We start from the raw sequence: 17,214 nt of genomic DNA, 5'->3' as shown, positions 1-17,214 counted from the left end.
CTCAATTCACCATGACAAACCCTCAAACAAACCAAAAACAAAATCACAAAAGATTGAAAATTATGGTTCCAACCACAAAATGTGACTACAGACAATTAAGACATTACCATGCACCAAACAGCTCAAAATATCAACTCCACATTATGCCATATTTTACTGTATACCTACTGAGATTGATCAAAAAATTAATAAAGGAAAGAAATGCGTATATTTAAGATAGTTAATAATTTATTAATAACATAGATGAGACATCTATTTGTGTAAATCTTAACGTAAGATGCAAATATATGATGTAGCAGAAGATTTCGTCGGAGGTCAGTTTTCCCCGTTTTGGGAAATCACCATCCTTCTTATATTTTGATGAAACAAAAATTACAATATTCAATTAGAGAATCCCAAAAATAGCGACACAAAGGGTCGTAATTATACCATCCGGGATCCATACATGTCTTCGGCGGTCAATATCGGAAAAAGTATATACAAAAGAGCAGCCGCGCATCAATCTCCAATTGTGTTCATCATAAAGACAGAAAAAAACATCAAAGTGTACTAAGAGAATGAGTATCTGTCATCATGCAAAGGAACTGATTAAATGATACCGCAAAGGCCATGACAGAACATGGATACTCAAAAAGTATGATGATTAACTCTCCGACTCAACTAGTTTCTCAGCTTGGTTCGGGTGGCAATACTTTCAAATTCCGCATCCACTCGCAGAAGCTCGGATCATCAAAGTGAATAAAACTACTTTTCAGCTTTGTCCGCTGTTCCGCAGTCAAAGTTCGAAGCTGAGGAAATCTTGCTTCCTGTATCCGCAAATGAATTAGAGAAGGCTTATCACTCACAAAGGGGCAGCCAACAATGATAAAGTTACTGCCACTGGATGAGAGGATGGACCATAACTACATAGCATACAAGTGGCATAAATTCAAGACCAAATTTACATCACCAACCTGTTCGTAAGGTGGGTCTTTGTGTGCTGGTATCAGCCGAGAGACAAAGTATCGAGCCTGGGAGCTCCCTTCCTGTCATTAATCAGAAGTATTCAGCGCAAATATTCTAAGAACAGTCAGTCAACATTAGTGAAACCTCTGTTTCAGGTATCAAGTATCAAGTATGCAACTGTTCATTTGTTATCGAGCCGAGAGAAAACTGGAGCAGGAAAACTATGACTTTCTGGCACTTGGTGGTTCATTGCACGTTTTGGTCTATCTTGTCAGAGAGAAATAACCGAATCTTCAATGATGAATGCGACAACGATGACCAAGTTTGGGAGAAGATCAAGTTCAGGGTGGCTAGTTGGACAGTTAATGTTAAAGATTTCAGTCATCTGTCTGTTTCAGATTTAATTAGGGATTGGAAATTTGTAATGGCATGATAGTAGTGCTATGTTTATTTTTCGTTGGAAATTGACGGCGCGGATTACTCATCCGCTTAATATGTAATATTATTTCTATCATTAATAAATAATTTCTTCTAAAAAAAAAAAGTATCAAGTATGCAACCACGTCAAATGCTCCCAAGGTTTAAACAAGTTTGCATTTGACCATTTGCCGTTGATAAAGAACAGAGATTACAGTGATAATAGGAAAATCCATAACTCAATTTCACATATACAAAACAGGCTGAGACGTACGTACTTAAATAACCTCGTCAAACAATACTCATTCAGCCATAATATAACACATATATGTTGACTTTTTGGATTTAAATAATCTTAACTAATTCTATTAAAGTTTTATTTGAATCCAAATTTACCTTATTCAACTATCCCAAAATCACATAACTACACCTGGGCCCGAAATCTAACTTATCGGATCCCCACTATCCACAAAATTCACCGCCAACATGAGCATAAGTGGCAACGGTCATTGTTCCAGGGTTGAAAGAGGTGTGTGATGATCAATTCTCATCAAACTTTGATTAAATCCACATTAATCAAACTTAAATAATCTAATCCCACCCGACCCAGACACATAATGTTACTCATCTCCCACTATCAACAAAAATCACTACCATGATAAACTAATGGAATGTGGAATGTAACCTGAGGAAACCATAAATTTATTATTATTTATTTAATGAAGTAATCATTTAGATGGATGTGAAAAGATCGAATTTATCAGTTGCAAACCTCGAAGACTGTAGATTCCATTCATCATAAAAAAATCGTACAAAACGATATCTTAAACTAGATGGTCTACCACATATTCTTCTTCCCTACTTGCTATTTGTTTGAAGTTAGCATCCTCGTAAATTTATCATTCATTTTTTTAAAAAGGGTAATATCTACCTTGAATGCAAGAATCCTAGGAGCAGGAAACCTCATCTCAGTAAGCTCTTCAGCCAATGTCCTACATGCTGCCAAAGCTGCTGCACTTTTTCCTTCCTGTGCAGCTAGCTCAGCACCCTGCACATTGCCTAATGATGAGAAAGGTCTACGAAAAAAATGCTAAGTTAAAATAAATAAGATAAATCACCAATATTAATCTCCATGGGGCTGAAAAAGTAAAATATAGCACCAATGTTGTATTTACTCTCTCCTTTATCCCTCCTCTATCGCAACGGTAGACAAGAACAAAGGGTTTGAATTTGCTAGCAGCAGTAACTCACTGTTGAAATCGAATTCACTTTCGCTGAAGTCATATTGGACACATTTATATGACACACCAAATCTGATCTAGCTGCCACATACATAAAGCTAAATCTTGCACAGCATCACCAAAGAAAGATCAACTTTTTATACACTTGTGCATGTTCTTTTTCCACATACAGAAACAGCCTCCATGCCTAAGTTAACCCAAATTATCACTGTTGTTACAAGTCTACAACATAATATTATGGTCAGAATGTTGAAAAGGTTTGAGAACAGTAAACAGTCCATTTCCAATGTAAAACAACAAATATTTATGAGCCAGACCGAGGTTGGAGGGAAAAAAAGGTGAGTTATAAACCACAAACATCAGTAGTTCAAATACCAACAAACAGTGGCAAGTGCATTATGCTTCAGATGCAGATGTCTAGTAATAATAAATAAAAGTTCCATTTCATAACCTTGGAATCTGCTACCAAAATCAAGTAAAAATACTATCTTATAAAAAGGACGGGTTAAAGATCTTCGACACATATAGATAAACAAAAATGAGTATTTGTCATTTTCTACTCATAAATGACAGTTTTATGTCATAACCTTGGAATCCCTAGCTAAAATCAAGTATAAATTTTATCTTAGAAAAAGGAAGGTTTTTTTTTACCTTCAACGCGAATGGACAAATAAAATTGACTGGTCATTTTTCAAAAAGACCTCGATAACAAGTTAAGCCAAATACTATGCTTGCAAGAAGAAATTATTTTATTTGTTCACAATGACAAAAACCAGATTAAAAACATCCGTTATTATAAATGAAAAAAATGGATATAAAATGTCAGTGGTTTGTCATAGCCTTGGAGTCCAATCAAGTAAAAAATTTATTTAGAAAAAGGAAGGTGTTACGAACCTTTGACATATGGAAAAAAAATTGGTCATTGTTATAAAGACCCCAGTAAGAAGTTAAACCAAAAAGTATACCAGCAAGAAAAAAGTAATTTTATGCGTCCACGATTACAAAAACCAGATCAGAAACATTTATTATTATGAAGGAAAAAATCAGAAATATAATAGCACAACAGTTCCCTGTGCTTCAATTAATGAAACAAATAGGATTTCTCAAATTGATATAACTTATTTGAGACATCATTAGAGTAGCAAGTGTAGGTGAGGTCTACAAAGAGTAGGATATTGTTTTTGTTCCCCAATTAAGCCTATTCTTAATGTCCACCAAAACATGTGAGGTCAGAACTGTACTTCGCATGTATTACTCAAATGCGGCGAGTCTGAAAAATTGGAATTGAGAAACATGTGACGCAACTACAGAAGAATGTAAAAAACAAAAGATATATGAGTAATCAAGCTGCCAAACTGTAGAAATTGTGATAAACACTCTGGGGTACTGCAAACCAAGCACATCTGGCTGTTGAAAACAATTGAATTGTTTGACAAACCAAATGTAACTTAGTACAGAAAAGATAGACAGAAATGCATACCAACCAAATGAAGATATCTGTCCCGTGATCAAGAACAACAGCAGCATCAGACTGCATAGCAAGATCATAAGCTGGTAACTCCTCAAAAGTTCCACCGTCCCGATGCATAAGACATCGAGGTGCCAGCATGCGGAGTGATAGATCAAAGGACGCATTGAGGAACAAAGATCGGTAGACAGACCACTCATCGTCATGACCAAGTATACTTCCAAGTAAAGGACCTCTTCTAAGATGGAACAAGTGTTCTGGCAATAATGAGATTTCTTTGGGGTATCGATAAAATTTGGACTTTGGCACTTGGGAACCGAACTTACTTGCAACATCTTTAATTCTCTCGTCAAGTGTTACTTGCATATCAAGAGCACCGTTTAAGTTTTTCGCTAGCAAAATAGTTCTTTTTCCAATAAGAACAGCAGCCACTTCATCTTGAACGCTCTCTAGATATGCTGAAACACTATCCACAGCAGGGAGCCTAATGGTAATCACTCTGGAGATCTCAGCTTGATAAATATTTGAAAAATGAATCATAAACTGGAAGTAGACAAAATCACTCTTTATATCTCTCCCGGTCTCCATGTATACTGCAAAAGTTTGTGTTTCTTCAACACTCAGCATTTTTATAGCAAGACTACTGTCATTCTTAAATGATTCATGGTTATCGTTGTGTGCCTCCTTGCCAGGGCCTACCACTTGACTAACAAAAATATCATCTGAACAACGAATCTCCAATAAACCATGAGAACCAGCAGCCCGAATAGCTGCTCTCTGCAAATTCACACCAAATGCCTCTCCAAAGTCATCATGGAGAATCAGGATACCTCCAGAAGATTTTGCAAGAGGCAGAAAAACAGGAACTCGTACCGGGCATGTTCCAGCACATAGAATGTCCACCACTGTATTGCGACGATAAGCTTCACAACCTAGATTCTCCATCCACTTCAATGCTACTTTCTCCATATATGCGTAGTTTGGATGACCAAGTGAATGAGGAACTGACCCTGGGCCATAAGTGTTTGGTCCACCAGCACACACAATTATCCTGCTACTTCCACCTGGCCTTTTAATAACACCTCTTGACACTTCAGCTGATGGCCCTTGAATTATTGCCAGGGCAACCTCCACTGCAGTACCTAAGCAACGGTCTCTAGAAGCTTCAGGCAAATTCAATTTATATGCCCTCAATGATGAAAAAATGGCATGCGCAGTGGGAAGAGAAGCATGAATTGGTGCTAAGTATATTCCGGTCCCATATATCAGCGCTCTCAAGGTGTCCTCACTTGGTGATTTGCCACCAGGAAGTACATCGGCAGATGCCATGGATTCTTCAGAGAAATCATACACTGAAACTGCACGACCATAAAGCACAATTCCAAGTCTAGTAGTTGGTGGTAAGGAATCTACAAATGCGTGCAGGGAGCTCTGAAGATGCTGCAAGTGTTGTTCATCTAAGCACTCGTCTATCACTAGAACTACAGGAGCTGATGTTCTAGATTCAGACAATGGAATGTAACCAGGTCTCTTGTTCCCTGTCTGCACATAATCGACAAGAGGGGAAGATAGTTCGGGTAAATTTCGGAGTTCTTCCTTGGTTTGAGCTATGTATTCCCCTCCACTTCCATTCAGACTCCGGCAAATTACACATTGCCACTGACCTGATTCAAGTAAGATGTTGCAGTAAATATTGGCATAAGATCCACAACTGTGACATCGATGGGGATCACGTTGTATTACTTGAGGGCCCGGTGAAACCTCCCTGCCAGGAGAAATTAATGCTCCAAATCCTAAACTAGGCACATTGGCTAGCTTCTTCTGTTTAAGCACCTGAAGGATCAAAAAGAAGGGGGGAGCAAATAATCTGTTACGCAAAAAACTAAAGTAGTATCGAATAGTAAGACAAAGTTTCGAATAAGAGTCCCGTTCAAATTATTCTTCCATAACTAAAGGTGAGGTGTTATGGACGAAACAATAACACAACAGACAACAGGTTTCCCCTTATACATAGATTAGTAACAGTTCTTTCAAAAACTCCAGTTCATCAGGAATTCTTTCAAATATATGAATCCATCAAATACACAATAAAACACTATAGTTTCTTATAAAAAAATTATCTGGAAAAGATTAAATTCAATTAGTGCAGTGGTAGGCAATAGAACATTTGGAGACTCCATATCATGGTAGAACAAAAGCAAAAAATACCTTGTGGGCTGAGAATAGAACATTTGGAGACTCCATGTCATGCTCCTCTGTAACATCAGAAATTTGATGATGCAACTCAACTGATCCATTTGAAAAATGGGGAGTGGAAGAAGATGGAAAAGATGAACCAGAAGAATAAGCTATGGGCTGAGGAGTTGCAGGAGAAGTTTTATATGGAACTGCAGCTGGCTGGAGCGGAGATGAAAACACGGGAGGACCAGGTGGAGTGCTCATGTGAGGAACAGGGCTTCCAGTTCGGATTCCATTTGCTGGAGATAATAATCTAGGAGGCCTTGTAGATGGAGAAGGAGCCTGGTTTAGCTGTGCCAATGGAGGAGGAGGGAACGCTGGTCCTGGTGGTGGAGACCAAGATGAGGGCGAGGCAAACGAAGGGGCACTAAATTTTCTATCAGGGACTTGAAGAGGTGATGGTGTGGCCTGGTCAGTAGAAATGGTAACAGAGGAAGATTGCTGTTTATTGGCCATCAAAATAAGGTGCTAAATTGAACTAATCTCTCGTTGCATCTAAGAATATTCACCTCACCCAACCGACCTCCGCACCGAGGAAAATCAACAGCAATCGGGATTGACTGAAACACAATTCAAATGTACAACGAACGATTCTTCAAACAATCTCAACATCAGCCAATACTCAAGTATTCAACCAAAAAAAGGCAAGAACTGTCACGATCTAGCCCTGATTGAAAAATATTCAACTAGCGATCAGCTGTTGAATCTGGGTAAGAACAGTAAACAGCGAGTCTGGTAGGTAATTCAGACGAGGAGGAGCTGATAAAAAAAAACATGTCATTCCATAAACAGGAAAATATTTACGACATTCAAATCGAAACAGACATACCTCGATTCGCGAATACTTTGAAAGAACAAGAGATCCCGTTGCCACAATTCGATCGTATAATTTGTTTCGGTTGCGTTGGGTGCGAGGATCTAAAATCATGTGCTTCATCAACTGGGGTTCTTCTGCGCGTGTTTCCACGGGAGATTGTTGGCGCGTGGAGGTCTCAGGACAAGCTGGCAATAACTAAGCAATTGATTGGCCGTTGATACGACACACGGTCCACGCCATCCAGGGAAATTCCATGTTTGAACATTTACTTCCTGTTGTCAACTCTCAAATGAGAAAATCGAGGACCATATATAAATTCGATGCTGCTAGTGAGGGACAAAATCAACGGGAAATTGGTCTTCAGTCTCCGACCATCGATTTTTTTGTGTTCAGTTTTTGAGTACTTTTTTGTATCATATTTTTACTTGAAGTGTATCACATTTCAACATGAAGTATACCACATTTTTTATGACATAGTACCACAATTTTGTGGATAGAAAGTGAACCTAAAAAAATGTTTTGATTATAGATTTTTCATCAACTTCCTCATAAATCAACGACTTTAATTGATATATTATTTGAGAAATACTCTAAAAATAACGAGAGATTTTTCATTATGTTCATAGTAATTACAAAAATTCATCATATCCAACAATCTTTAAGGGTTTGGGATCACGTGATCCATCGTATTATCGATTAGGTCTTTTGTGAGATGGTTTCATGAATCTTTATCTGTGAGACGGTCAATTCTATCGATATTCATAATAAAAAATAATACTCTTTAACATAAAAAATAATATTTTCTCATAGATGACTCGAATAAGATATCTCTCTCAAAATATACGACTCGTGAGGCCGCCTCACACAAATTTTTATCCAGATTATCACATGTACATCATCATCTTAAAATAGTTGATTTATATCTCACCAACAGTGTTGGGATGTAACCAAAATCCTACATTAAAATATCTAGAGAAAGATCATAGATTAATAAAGATGGATTGATTTCTCGATCTCGGTCATTGTTAATACTTAACTGTATCATCAAATCTCACATCTGCGTATCACTACTTCCATTTTTAGTCTAGTCTTTTCAAGAGGTAAAATTGCATTTTCGTTTTCTTCCAAGAGGCGTATTTGGTTTCTTCCCTCTCCAAAAATATAAAATTGTTGTCTTGCATGAATTGCAAAAGAATTGCAATAGCTTGATTTTTGAATTTGTTCAAATCATAAAAAACACTAAGCAAAAAAAATTATGAACGATTATGACAACTCGTTCAGATTGGAAACAATCACGATAACTCGTGAGAAAACGTATTCAAACAGAGACTATATAAAATTATAATCATAATTTATATAAGATTTTTAATTTTATAGAATTGTTTTTACGAGCGAGTGTAAGAACGTGTGCTGCCATTCAATCACTGAGTTATGGTCGGAATAAACCAAGTGCTGTTACTATTTATCCCCCAATTCAAATGCGATGAGTTCTTTCTTTTCTTTTCTTTTTTCAACAACGTAATGAGTAATAACCAATTATCAAACCTGAATTGACAAATTTTAACTTGGTTTTCCTCTTACCCATAGTTTTGATTTGGATGAAGAAATTTAAATTCACACACAGATCCCAAACAATGTGTCTTGCATATATTTAAAGCCCATTAATAATTATTCTTACTTTGGACCAGTAAAATTTATTTAGACAACTTTTATCCCCGTTATTAAAAATTAAATAAACTTAAAATGAATGGAATTCAGAAAAATGAGAGAGAAAATCTACTTGATACAAACACACGCATATTTAGATTGTTTCAGTTTTCAAACTCACAGACAAAAAATCTTTCAACTACAATTTAAAATCTGACTGTTTACTTTGTATATTTAGTCCTCTAATTCTTGACCCTTGAAATTTTGAGGCAAAAGGACCGTGGTCAAAATTCCATCTAGAAATGGAATCAAACCCCCAAAATTAATTTTCAAAAACCCCCCAAAATCTTTCACAAAAACAACCTGGTTAAAGGGGTCGAAAGAAAATTCACTTGCTATCAACACCATTAAAAAAAAAAAACACACACAGCATCCTACACACTAAACTGTCGTGACTTCTCACTCGGGAATCATCTGCTCATTATCCGCATCGCCTTCTTCCTCGATTTTTGGCTTTGATGGAGCCTGGCCAGCTCCTGGAGCCTGCTTCTTCTTAATCCCACTAACTATGTCGTCGATTCTCAAAAGCATGCAAGCAGCTTCAATGGCCGTCTTAAATGCTTGTGCCTTCACAGTGTAGGAATCCCATATCTGAGAACATCCAGTATACCGTCAAAATGAATTTATAATTTCAAAATATTTGATAATGTGAACATCAAGGAAGGTTATTCTCAAACTTCACACCTTCCGCTCTTTCATGTCAGCAACATCACCGGTATTTCCATCTATGCCGATCCACGCATTCTCACCATTTGCATGCTAAAAGGATAAAAACAAATAAATAACGTGACATATGAATAGCTTTTGCACAGATTCGAAAATGGAGAATAAAGGAAATTTCACCTTTCCTTGTAAGGCAGTCATCGTCCTTATCACATTGACACCACAGTTTTGAGCCAAAGTTCTTGGAATAGCCTCGAAAGCTATTGCCGCCGCTTCATAAGGCCACTGTTCATAATGATGCATGAAAGTAAATTTTTAATTTTTGCAAGTTAGATATCCTCAGGTAAAAGATGCACAGTTAGCTGCATTTAATTGTTTTGAGTGAATCGACAACATAAAATATTACAATGACAAATAAAAAATATTACAACAGATTTCTAATTCCTAATGGTTATTCTAAAACAATTTTTAAGAATATGAAGTTCATTTGACCATTTAATAACTTACAATCAGATCTTGCAAATCATTTGAAAATTTGAATTTAGAAAGAATACATGGGGGTTTTTATAGCATGAATTACATGAGCTATTTGCAAATGTGCCACTAATGGAAAAACTTCCATGTTTATGCCCTCAAAAAACATACGAGCAGGCAGAAACAACTATTTTATATGCTCGAGAAAAACTTGTGTTATGCAGCCAAAACAAAGTTGAAGAATTATAATGTTCCAATCTAGTACAGACATGGTATCTGAAAAAACACATATCCAAATAACATTTTATGCCGTGAAGTTGATATGTATTTTCCAAATGGCCATAATCTAAGTTGAGGATGAATCACTGACAGATATTAACATAGACAACCTGAGAAGTACAGGCAAGAAACTGTTCACCTTCTCTATGCCTTCAATTGAAGAACTCCTTTGTTTTAACATAGCTGACACAGTCAGCTCCGTAGCACCTCCACCAGGAACAAGTTTTGGATTTTTAATTATATTTCTAGCTACAGACATAGCATCCTGTGTACAATCATAACTTAAATCAGGAAAACCAACCATACAATCTCAATGGGCATAAAATCTCACAGATACCTGCAAATTTCTTTCCACTTCATTCAGAAGATCCTTGCTGGCACCCCTCAAAAGTACTGTGCATGCTTTTGGATTCACGCAGTCAACAACGAACGCAAAGAACTCATCCCCAATTTTCCTCACCTCAAACAATCCAGCACCAGTACCAACATCAGATTCTTGCAACTCATCAGGTCTATTAACAATAACTGCCCCACATGCCTTGGCAATTCTGTTATTGTCAGTCTTTCTTAACCTTCGGATTGCACTGACACCAGCTTTGCAAAGATAATGGCAAGCCAGATCGCTGAGCCCCTTTTCAGTTATCACTAAATCTGGTTTGAACTTTAGTATCTGCACACATAGGCTCTCAATATACTCCTCTTCCATTTTAAGTAATACACTCCAATCTTCTTCCCTCAGCAATTCAGCATTGGTTTGGTTCTCGCCCTTTTTGTACTCGAGAGGACAATCAAGGAGAATAATTCTAGGATTCAGTATTTTTCTTCTCATTTTTCCAGGAGCAACAACATCCTTGTTAATCATTACTCCTTTTAAAACATTTGAGTCCTCCAACTGACCACCAGGAACCTTCTCTACTTTGATGTACTTCTTGATATCCACCTCACGCAATCCTTCGCCGAGATCAACACCAACAGTGGTCGTGGCATCGATGGCTAAGTCCTGAGAGGTCACCACAGAATAACCCGATTATAATTCTGATAACCACGTAACAAATAGACCATGCATTCAAATGCTTTGTTGTCCACTATCTTCACAAAGTGGTAATTTCAATATCACATTCCACTAATAAATGCACTTTTAACAAATAATTTTACTGAGTTTGGTGACAATTTGATGCATAGATATCATTAGTGCTAGGAACCATGATATATGATCAACCTGGCAATCCAATGAAATGGGTCGAAACTAGGCTCGATACGGTCCTAGCTCAGTCTAGACCCCTTGTGTAGACCCTCTGTCCAATTTCTAACCAGCCTCCACTTCGATTCTACTATGTTAAAATTATGCTTATGCTTCTCCTAACCCAGCCCTCACAAGTCACATTTATTATCAAAAGTACGCTACCAAATTAGTGGTGTCAAATGAGTTTTTTTAACAGTTCTGTTGGAAATTACTTTACTGAGTTATGTCATGAAAAGTTACGCGGACCTGACCTGAAAACAGAAACTAGAGCAATCTAGGTGAGGTAGAGAATCAATCACGGTATTAAAACGGCACCACCTTAATATGGTTTAAAATTGGTCTTATGAAGATATATAAGCTGAGTAAATTACTTGCATGAGCTAATATATTTTACTTTCAATTTAACTCTGTACTTGTGGTTGTTTACAAGTCCTTGTGACAAGCTTCTCTAGCCAATTAAGTTAACCATCACTGAAAAGAGATGGCATGTGCAAAATACTTGCAAGTGAAGATCATCACGCTCAAGTTTCAACTGCAAGTCCATTCCTTTGTGGGTCTTAAATGGGCAGTCACAATACAAATAAAGATATCGAATAATGTTCAGATCCCCCCTTGTAGAATATAATAAACTAATTAAACTTTAATTTGAGTGTTTCTCAAAATTTACTAGATTGTCCATTAATTTGTTCTACTTAGATTAGCCACAAAACAAACATTCATCTTAACAAATAGAATTATTTTTATAATAAACAAAGTTTCATCAATGATAATTAATTTAAAATGTACAAATGTAGGATAGACGCCCTTCCAACAAAACTTATAAAAAAAAATAAAAACAAACAAAACAATCAATAATCCAATTTGGAGGCCCAATCTTGACTTCGATAAATAACATAATTATTCTTTTGATTTGTATATCTCGCCTTTCAATTAATATTGAAATACATAAAATTTCTTTAAGATCTTTGTTCAGATATACTCAAAGAGTGACCTATATTTGATATTTTGTTCATAGTTTCCTATCCATTGGCATGCCTAAATCATTATAAAAATACATATATTAATAGCAGAATGGAAATAAAAGGAGAGGAGTAGGGGAACAACCATATGGTTGTTGACGGGCTGTTAAATTGCAAATCACAAAATACTTACGGCGATTAAATCTCCGAATTGACTAGTAAATTTTGTGCCAATGCAACTCTTAACAAGCCCTAACATAGTTGAACCTGCCATGTGAAAAACATCAAGTATAAGAGCCAGAAGAATAAACAAGGAAGAAAAAGAGTAGTACTGCCTTATCATTAGTTATATTGCTAAGTGATTCATTAAAAACTTTCGATTAGCCATATTAAACTAGCTTGGGTTAATACTTCAGCTTGTCTAGTCTAAGGACGGGTGTTCACTGTTTGGTTAATTGACCCAGTGGAACAAAAATAAGTGAAAATTGAAATCAAACATAAAATGTTGGTCAAGTATCAGATTATGATTTTTCTAACCATTAGGGATTCGGATTAGATTTGGCCAAAACCAAAGTAAGAAGCTTACTATTTACGATCAAAATACAATTATATACAGTGTTATCAGCTATACATTTAAAAAATAAAAATAAAAATAAAAAAACAACCAACATTTTTGCTGAGACAAAGAAAAATAATCCTATTATTTGTATAACAAAAAATAATTAACTGATAATTAGCAATATAACACAATATTTGAATGTGATAGCAAATTCTAAAATTATAAATCAACAATTGGGTTCGCTATTTGGTTTGTAAAAACCTAGACAGAAACCCAATCACTAGATTGAAGTGCATAGCACCGTACCTTTCACACCTGAATATCAAGGTTATACATGTTCTCATAGAATTTAAAGAACAGACACTCTTTCATCAATTATGGTGATGAGTATCAATATAGCTACCTCGATATTTCTAAAGGTCGTAGAATTGGAAAGTAAACCAAAATAGAACAAATCAAATAAAAAATGATGTTGACCTTTGCACTCACATGCATAAGTAGGTGAAATCAAGAAAAATAAATAATTAAGGGACGTGACCTGAAAGATGAGTTAGTAGGTTACTGGAACTCTTCTAACCTCATTTGCTCATACATCATAATTGAGCTCAATCAGGCACTCTAGAAGAAGAAAGATATATCCCAGTACTTTGATTAAGTCCCCACACCAGCCAATGCCAACCAAGGGAGGAAATTTTAGGGTATTTAAAACCTCGTGTATATATCCTAATTCAAGTAGAAAATTTTCTCAACGAGTAATCAAGATAGGTGTTAGTCCTGTTCACAAAGTGTCACCTCACTAAACAAGCAAACAACCAAAATCACTCTGGGAGCAGGAGCAGACTTCACAAACCAATAGAAAACAAACAATAGTCAAACATAAGGTACAGGGTGTAAGGAAAAATAAAAACAATAAACTTACGATCCTTGACATCTACAGTCAATGCAATTTTGTCAAGCACGGAAACAGCATCCTCTAGGGCATTATTATATGCTGCAGCACAATGGAAGGGGCCATGTTATCATCCATACATAATCCCAGGGGCCCGGAGCAGCAATATTGAATATTAGAGAGTAACTGATACTACCTCGACAGATGACAGTGGGATGATAGTTCTTATCAATGAACGCTTCTGCAACATGGAGCATCTCACCAGCTACAATAAAAAAACTTACAAAAAATAAGGAAAGTACAATAATCGCATCAGAAACCAAACATTAACAGCAATTCAAAGTGTAACAATTAAAATTGTGTGATGACTCTCGTATTAACCAATGATAAATCCATGATCATCTATTCATTGTTGACCTAAACAAGAACTCTCTCAGCTATAAGCAACCATCATAAAATATGCCCATATGCATACAGCAGACAGTGACACACAATCACACATGCAGCACAAGAATACAGATATAGTGCACACACTAACATGTCAACATAGGGTTTTTTATATTCACCTCTCCTGTAGTTCACCACACTAACATGTCAAAATAGGGATGTGAATGCCAAAAACCCTGTCAAAATATATTCAGCAGTGCACATGCATACACACCACAATAGGCACAAAAAATAATATATATGTATAATTCATCAGAAATTCAGAATGACAAAATTAAATCCCAAAACATATGAAGAGAAAATCAACTGAATTAAAAATAAACTCGATCCATACCAAGGACAATGACAGATGTGGTTCCATCCCCTACCTCCTCATCCTGAGTTCGGCTTAGTTCGATCATTGACTGCAACCATTTATAAAAGGCAGATTAAGTGAAACAAAGTGATACATATTCAGCAAGGTGCTAGTCCACACCTAGATGGAAAATACTTAGTTTCACAGTTACAGAACTCTGGAGGAAAAACAAACCATTACGTAAACTGATATAGAAATAGAGCACTTGCGAGGCACAGTCAATAGATGCCTTTTAAGTAAGATCAAACATAGGAGTTGAACGTAAAAGTAAAGATTAACATAGAAATAATGCCTTTGCTGCTGGGTGTGCAACGTCTAATTCACGAAGAATAGCATTGCCATCGTTTGTCACTACTATCCCTGTAATTATCAAAAGATTGTATTAGCTAACAAAGAATGATGATTAGAGAAGTTCACCAACAATCTCTCACAGAAGAATTTTTCTTTTATAGAGTCATCCTTCATTAAAGCTAAACACGGTTCATATCAAAGGAACAATAATATCACCTCCTCCAGCATCAAGCAGCATTTTCAACATTGATCTCGGACCCAAAGTGGTACGTATAATGTCAGCAACAGCCTATCAAGAGCAACCAAAACAATAGGGGTAGACAAGCAATTGACAAAATAGATCAAGGAAATCATAACAAGCAATTTAAACCAACAGCCTGCCCTACCCCAAGAAAACCGTAAGAGGCAATTTAAATGAAAAACTTAGAAAAAAAATCAAAGAATTTTATGCTCTAGTAAGGCATTTAAACAATGCGGTTATCCAAGATCCATTACCCACCATAATGACCAATATTTTTTTCTGTTTAAATAACTTCCAGCAATGGTGAAAGAAATATAGTTATCATAAATAACTAATCGATTGACCAATAATTGTCCTTGGAAATTTATAATCGGACTTGGAACTAATTGGTTAAAGTTCCTAAATAAGCCTTAAATTGCAGCTTTGATTAGTCTAAAATTAGCAAGGTTGAAGTTCATGAAACAGCATAAAATCATCATCAAACTCGATAGATACAAGATACAATTCACTATAATGCATGCCCTCTCAAGACCAAGCTGCCACTCATCTAACATGAAAATAAAGTTACAGAAATTAAAATGGTAAATAAATATAAATAACCACCCAAACTCCTGGACATCACAACCAAATGACTCTAATGGAAAGTGCCATACAGTACATGCTGATTTGGAATGTCTTTACCAGAATCGGGGCAACATTAAAATTGTCTGTTAAACAATTTGCGACAGTAAGATATGAGAAGGCATAAACTGGCAGTGACAAACTATCAGATTAATTAAATATTCATTGACAAAATGTGGACGATGGAGTTTGAAGACTATGCAGACGCATGTCCATTCAAGGCCTAAACGAGTGTATAAGCTAGAAAAAAACAAGGAGAAGAGAAAGCAAACTACCTTGGATGCTTGGATATTGGCATGGTGCACCTTGCTTCCAGACTCCCGCTTCAATGCATCCTCTGTTCAACAAAACATATGCATCAGTCAAACTACAATAATCTATATAAAATATGGACAGATTTGAGTTCACATTTTTCTTTCCGATCATAAATTTTACGTAAAAATCTATCCAAGACTCTGCAGGCATGGTGAAATGTCATCTCCACAAATATAAAATGAAAACTCATTTGGATCTTCTAACAGAGTTTTACAACACTCTCAAAACTTACAAAACGGATCCTTAGCAAATCCCAAAGGAACAAATGTCAGTTCCACAACCTTACAGTTACGATTTACCAGCGGAAATGGAGATATAAGTGAATTACCACAGTTGTAATGCTGAAAATGAGCACTCAAAACTTGCGCCAACAATGTGAAATGGAAAATGAATGCGAACGTACACGAGTAAAAGACTTACTGAGGACGAGTACCGGAGAGTTCATTTTGGACTGAATTTGAAATCGATCGCGGAAGAGCGGGGCGGCAGAGATTTGAAACACTGAGATCGACCAGTCGAAAACCCTCTGGGATTTTGGGATTGTACGAGATTTTACGGTGAACCATATGTTGGGCCGGTTATAGGCTAACTTGGGCTTCTAGAAAACAGGCATGTTCGGCCTTGCCAGACTTCGGCTCATTTTTATTATTATTTTGTGTAGGAATGCAGGAACTATGAGTTTAAGGTGGGAAGATGAACAATAGGGAACATGGAAGACGAAAACAAGAAACAAGTAAATAAAATCTCACATATCTATATTATCTAATTTTGTTTTCTTTAAAAAAAAAACAAATTAAAATGCATCTATTCTATCTATTCTATTTTATTAAGTTTGAAAGCATGATAATAACCACCAAAGAAAAACACCAACTTTTTATTTCAATTTTACCCTTATATGATATTAATATTACACTTTTGTTTTTTGTTTTTTTTAAATTCAACACACATTTTTTTTATTTTTTATTTAAAAAATTCAAATGTTAATTTAGGTGGGTGTATTCAATTCAGAGTTTTGATGATTTTTAATGATTTTTTTAAATGATAG

At 36.0% G+C, this 17,214-nt stretch overlaps 3 protein-coding genes across 6 annotated transcripts in view; all 3 read right to left on the bottom strand.

The window, feature by feature from the left end:
* The window catches only part of LOC140840075 (long chain acyl-CoA synthetase 1-like), a 69,517-nt gene extending 61,201 nt beyond the window's left edge, over window positions 1-8,316 (bottom strand). Inside the window, exon 1 of the mRNA XM_073207181.1 lies at window positions 8,307-8,316. The gene's annotated coding sequence lies outside the window, so the exon portion shown is untranslated. The remainder of the gene's footprint in view (window positions 1-8,306) is intronic.
* LOC140840067 (protein transport protein SEC23 A) lies at window positions 403-7,369 on the bottom strand. Of its 4 annotated transcripts, none has more exons than XM_073207166.1 (6): window positions 7,139-7,369; window positions 6,280-7,068; window positions 4,084-5,904; window positions 2,294-2,410; window positions 954-1,025; window positions 403-806 (listed from the first exon to the last, which is right to left on the bottom strand). In XM_073207166.1, the coding sequence occupies exons 2-6, from the start codon at window positions 6,763-6,765 to the stop codon at window positions 669-671; spliced, it is 2,634 nt and encodes an 877-aa protein (XP_073063267.1). In that variant the 5' UTR covers window positions 6,766-7,068; window positions 7,139-7,369; the 3' UTR covers window positions 403-668. The 4 variants fall into 4 exon arrangements, with proteins under 4 accessions (XP_073063267.1, XP_073063268.1, XP_073063266.1 ...); XM_073207167.1 differs by having other exon boundaries at window positions 6,280-7,015; XM_073207165.1 differs by having other exon boundaries at window positions 6,280-6,976.
* A 543-nt stretch (window positions 8,317-8,859) lies between the features above and the next one.
* LOC140840066 (T-complex protein 1 subunit gamma) lies at window positions 8,860-16,751 on the bottom strand. The gene is made up of 13 exons (XM_073207164.1): window positions 16,590-16,751; window positions 16,130-16,191; window positions 15,209-15,281; window positions 14,994-15,061; window positions 14,681-14,750; window positions 14,096-14,164; window positions 13,930-14,001; window positions 12,645-12,718; window positions 10,587-11,249; window positions 10,389-10,514; window positions 9,677-9,781; window positions 9,518-9,592; window positions 8,860-9,424 (listed from the first exon to the last, which is right to left on the bottom strand). The coding sequence occupies exons 1-13, from the start codon at window positions 16,612-16,614 to the stop codon at window positions 9,233-9,235; spliced, it is 1,674 nt and encodes a 557-aa protein (XP_073063265.1). The 5' UTR covers window positions 16,615-16,751; the 3' UTR covers window positions 8,860-9,232.
* Window positions 16,752-17,214: the final 463 nt, after the last annotated feature.

This window comes from Primulina eburnea, chromosome 8, assembly GCF_022965805.1.
Source record: "Primulina eburnea isolate SZY01 chromosome 8, ASM2296580v1, whole genome shotgun sequence".
Taxonomy (NCBI): Eukaryota; Viridiplantae; Streptophyta; class Magnoliopsida; order Lamiales; family Gesneriaceae; genus Primulina; species Primulina eburnea.
The sequence above is the reverse complement of the archived record's forward strand: the minus strand, read 5'-3'. Positions and strand labels throughout refer to the sequence as shown.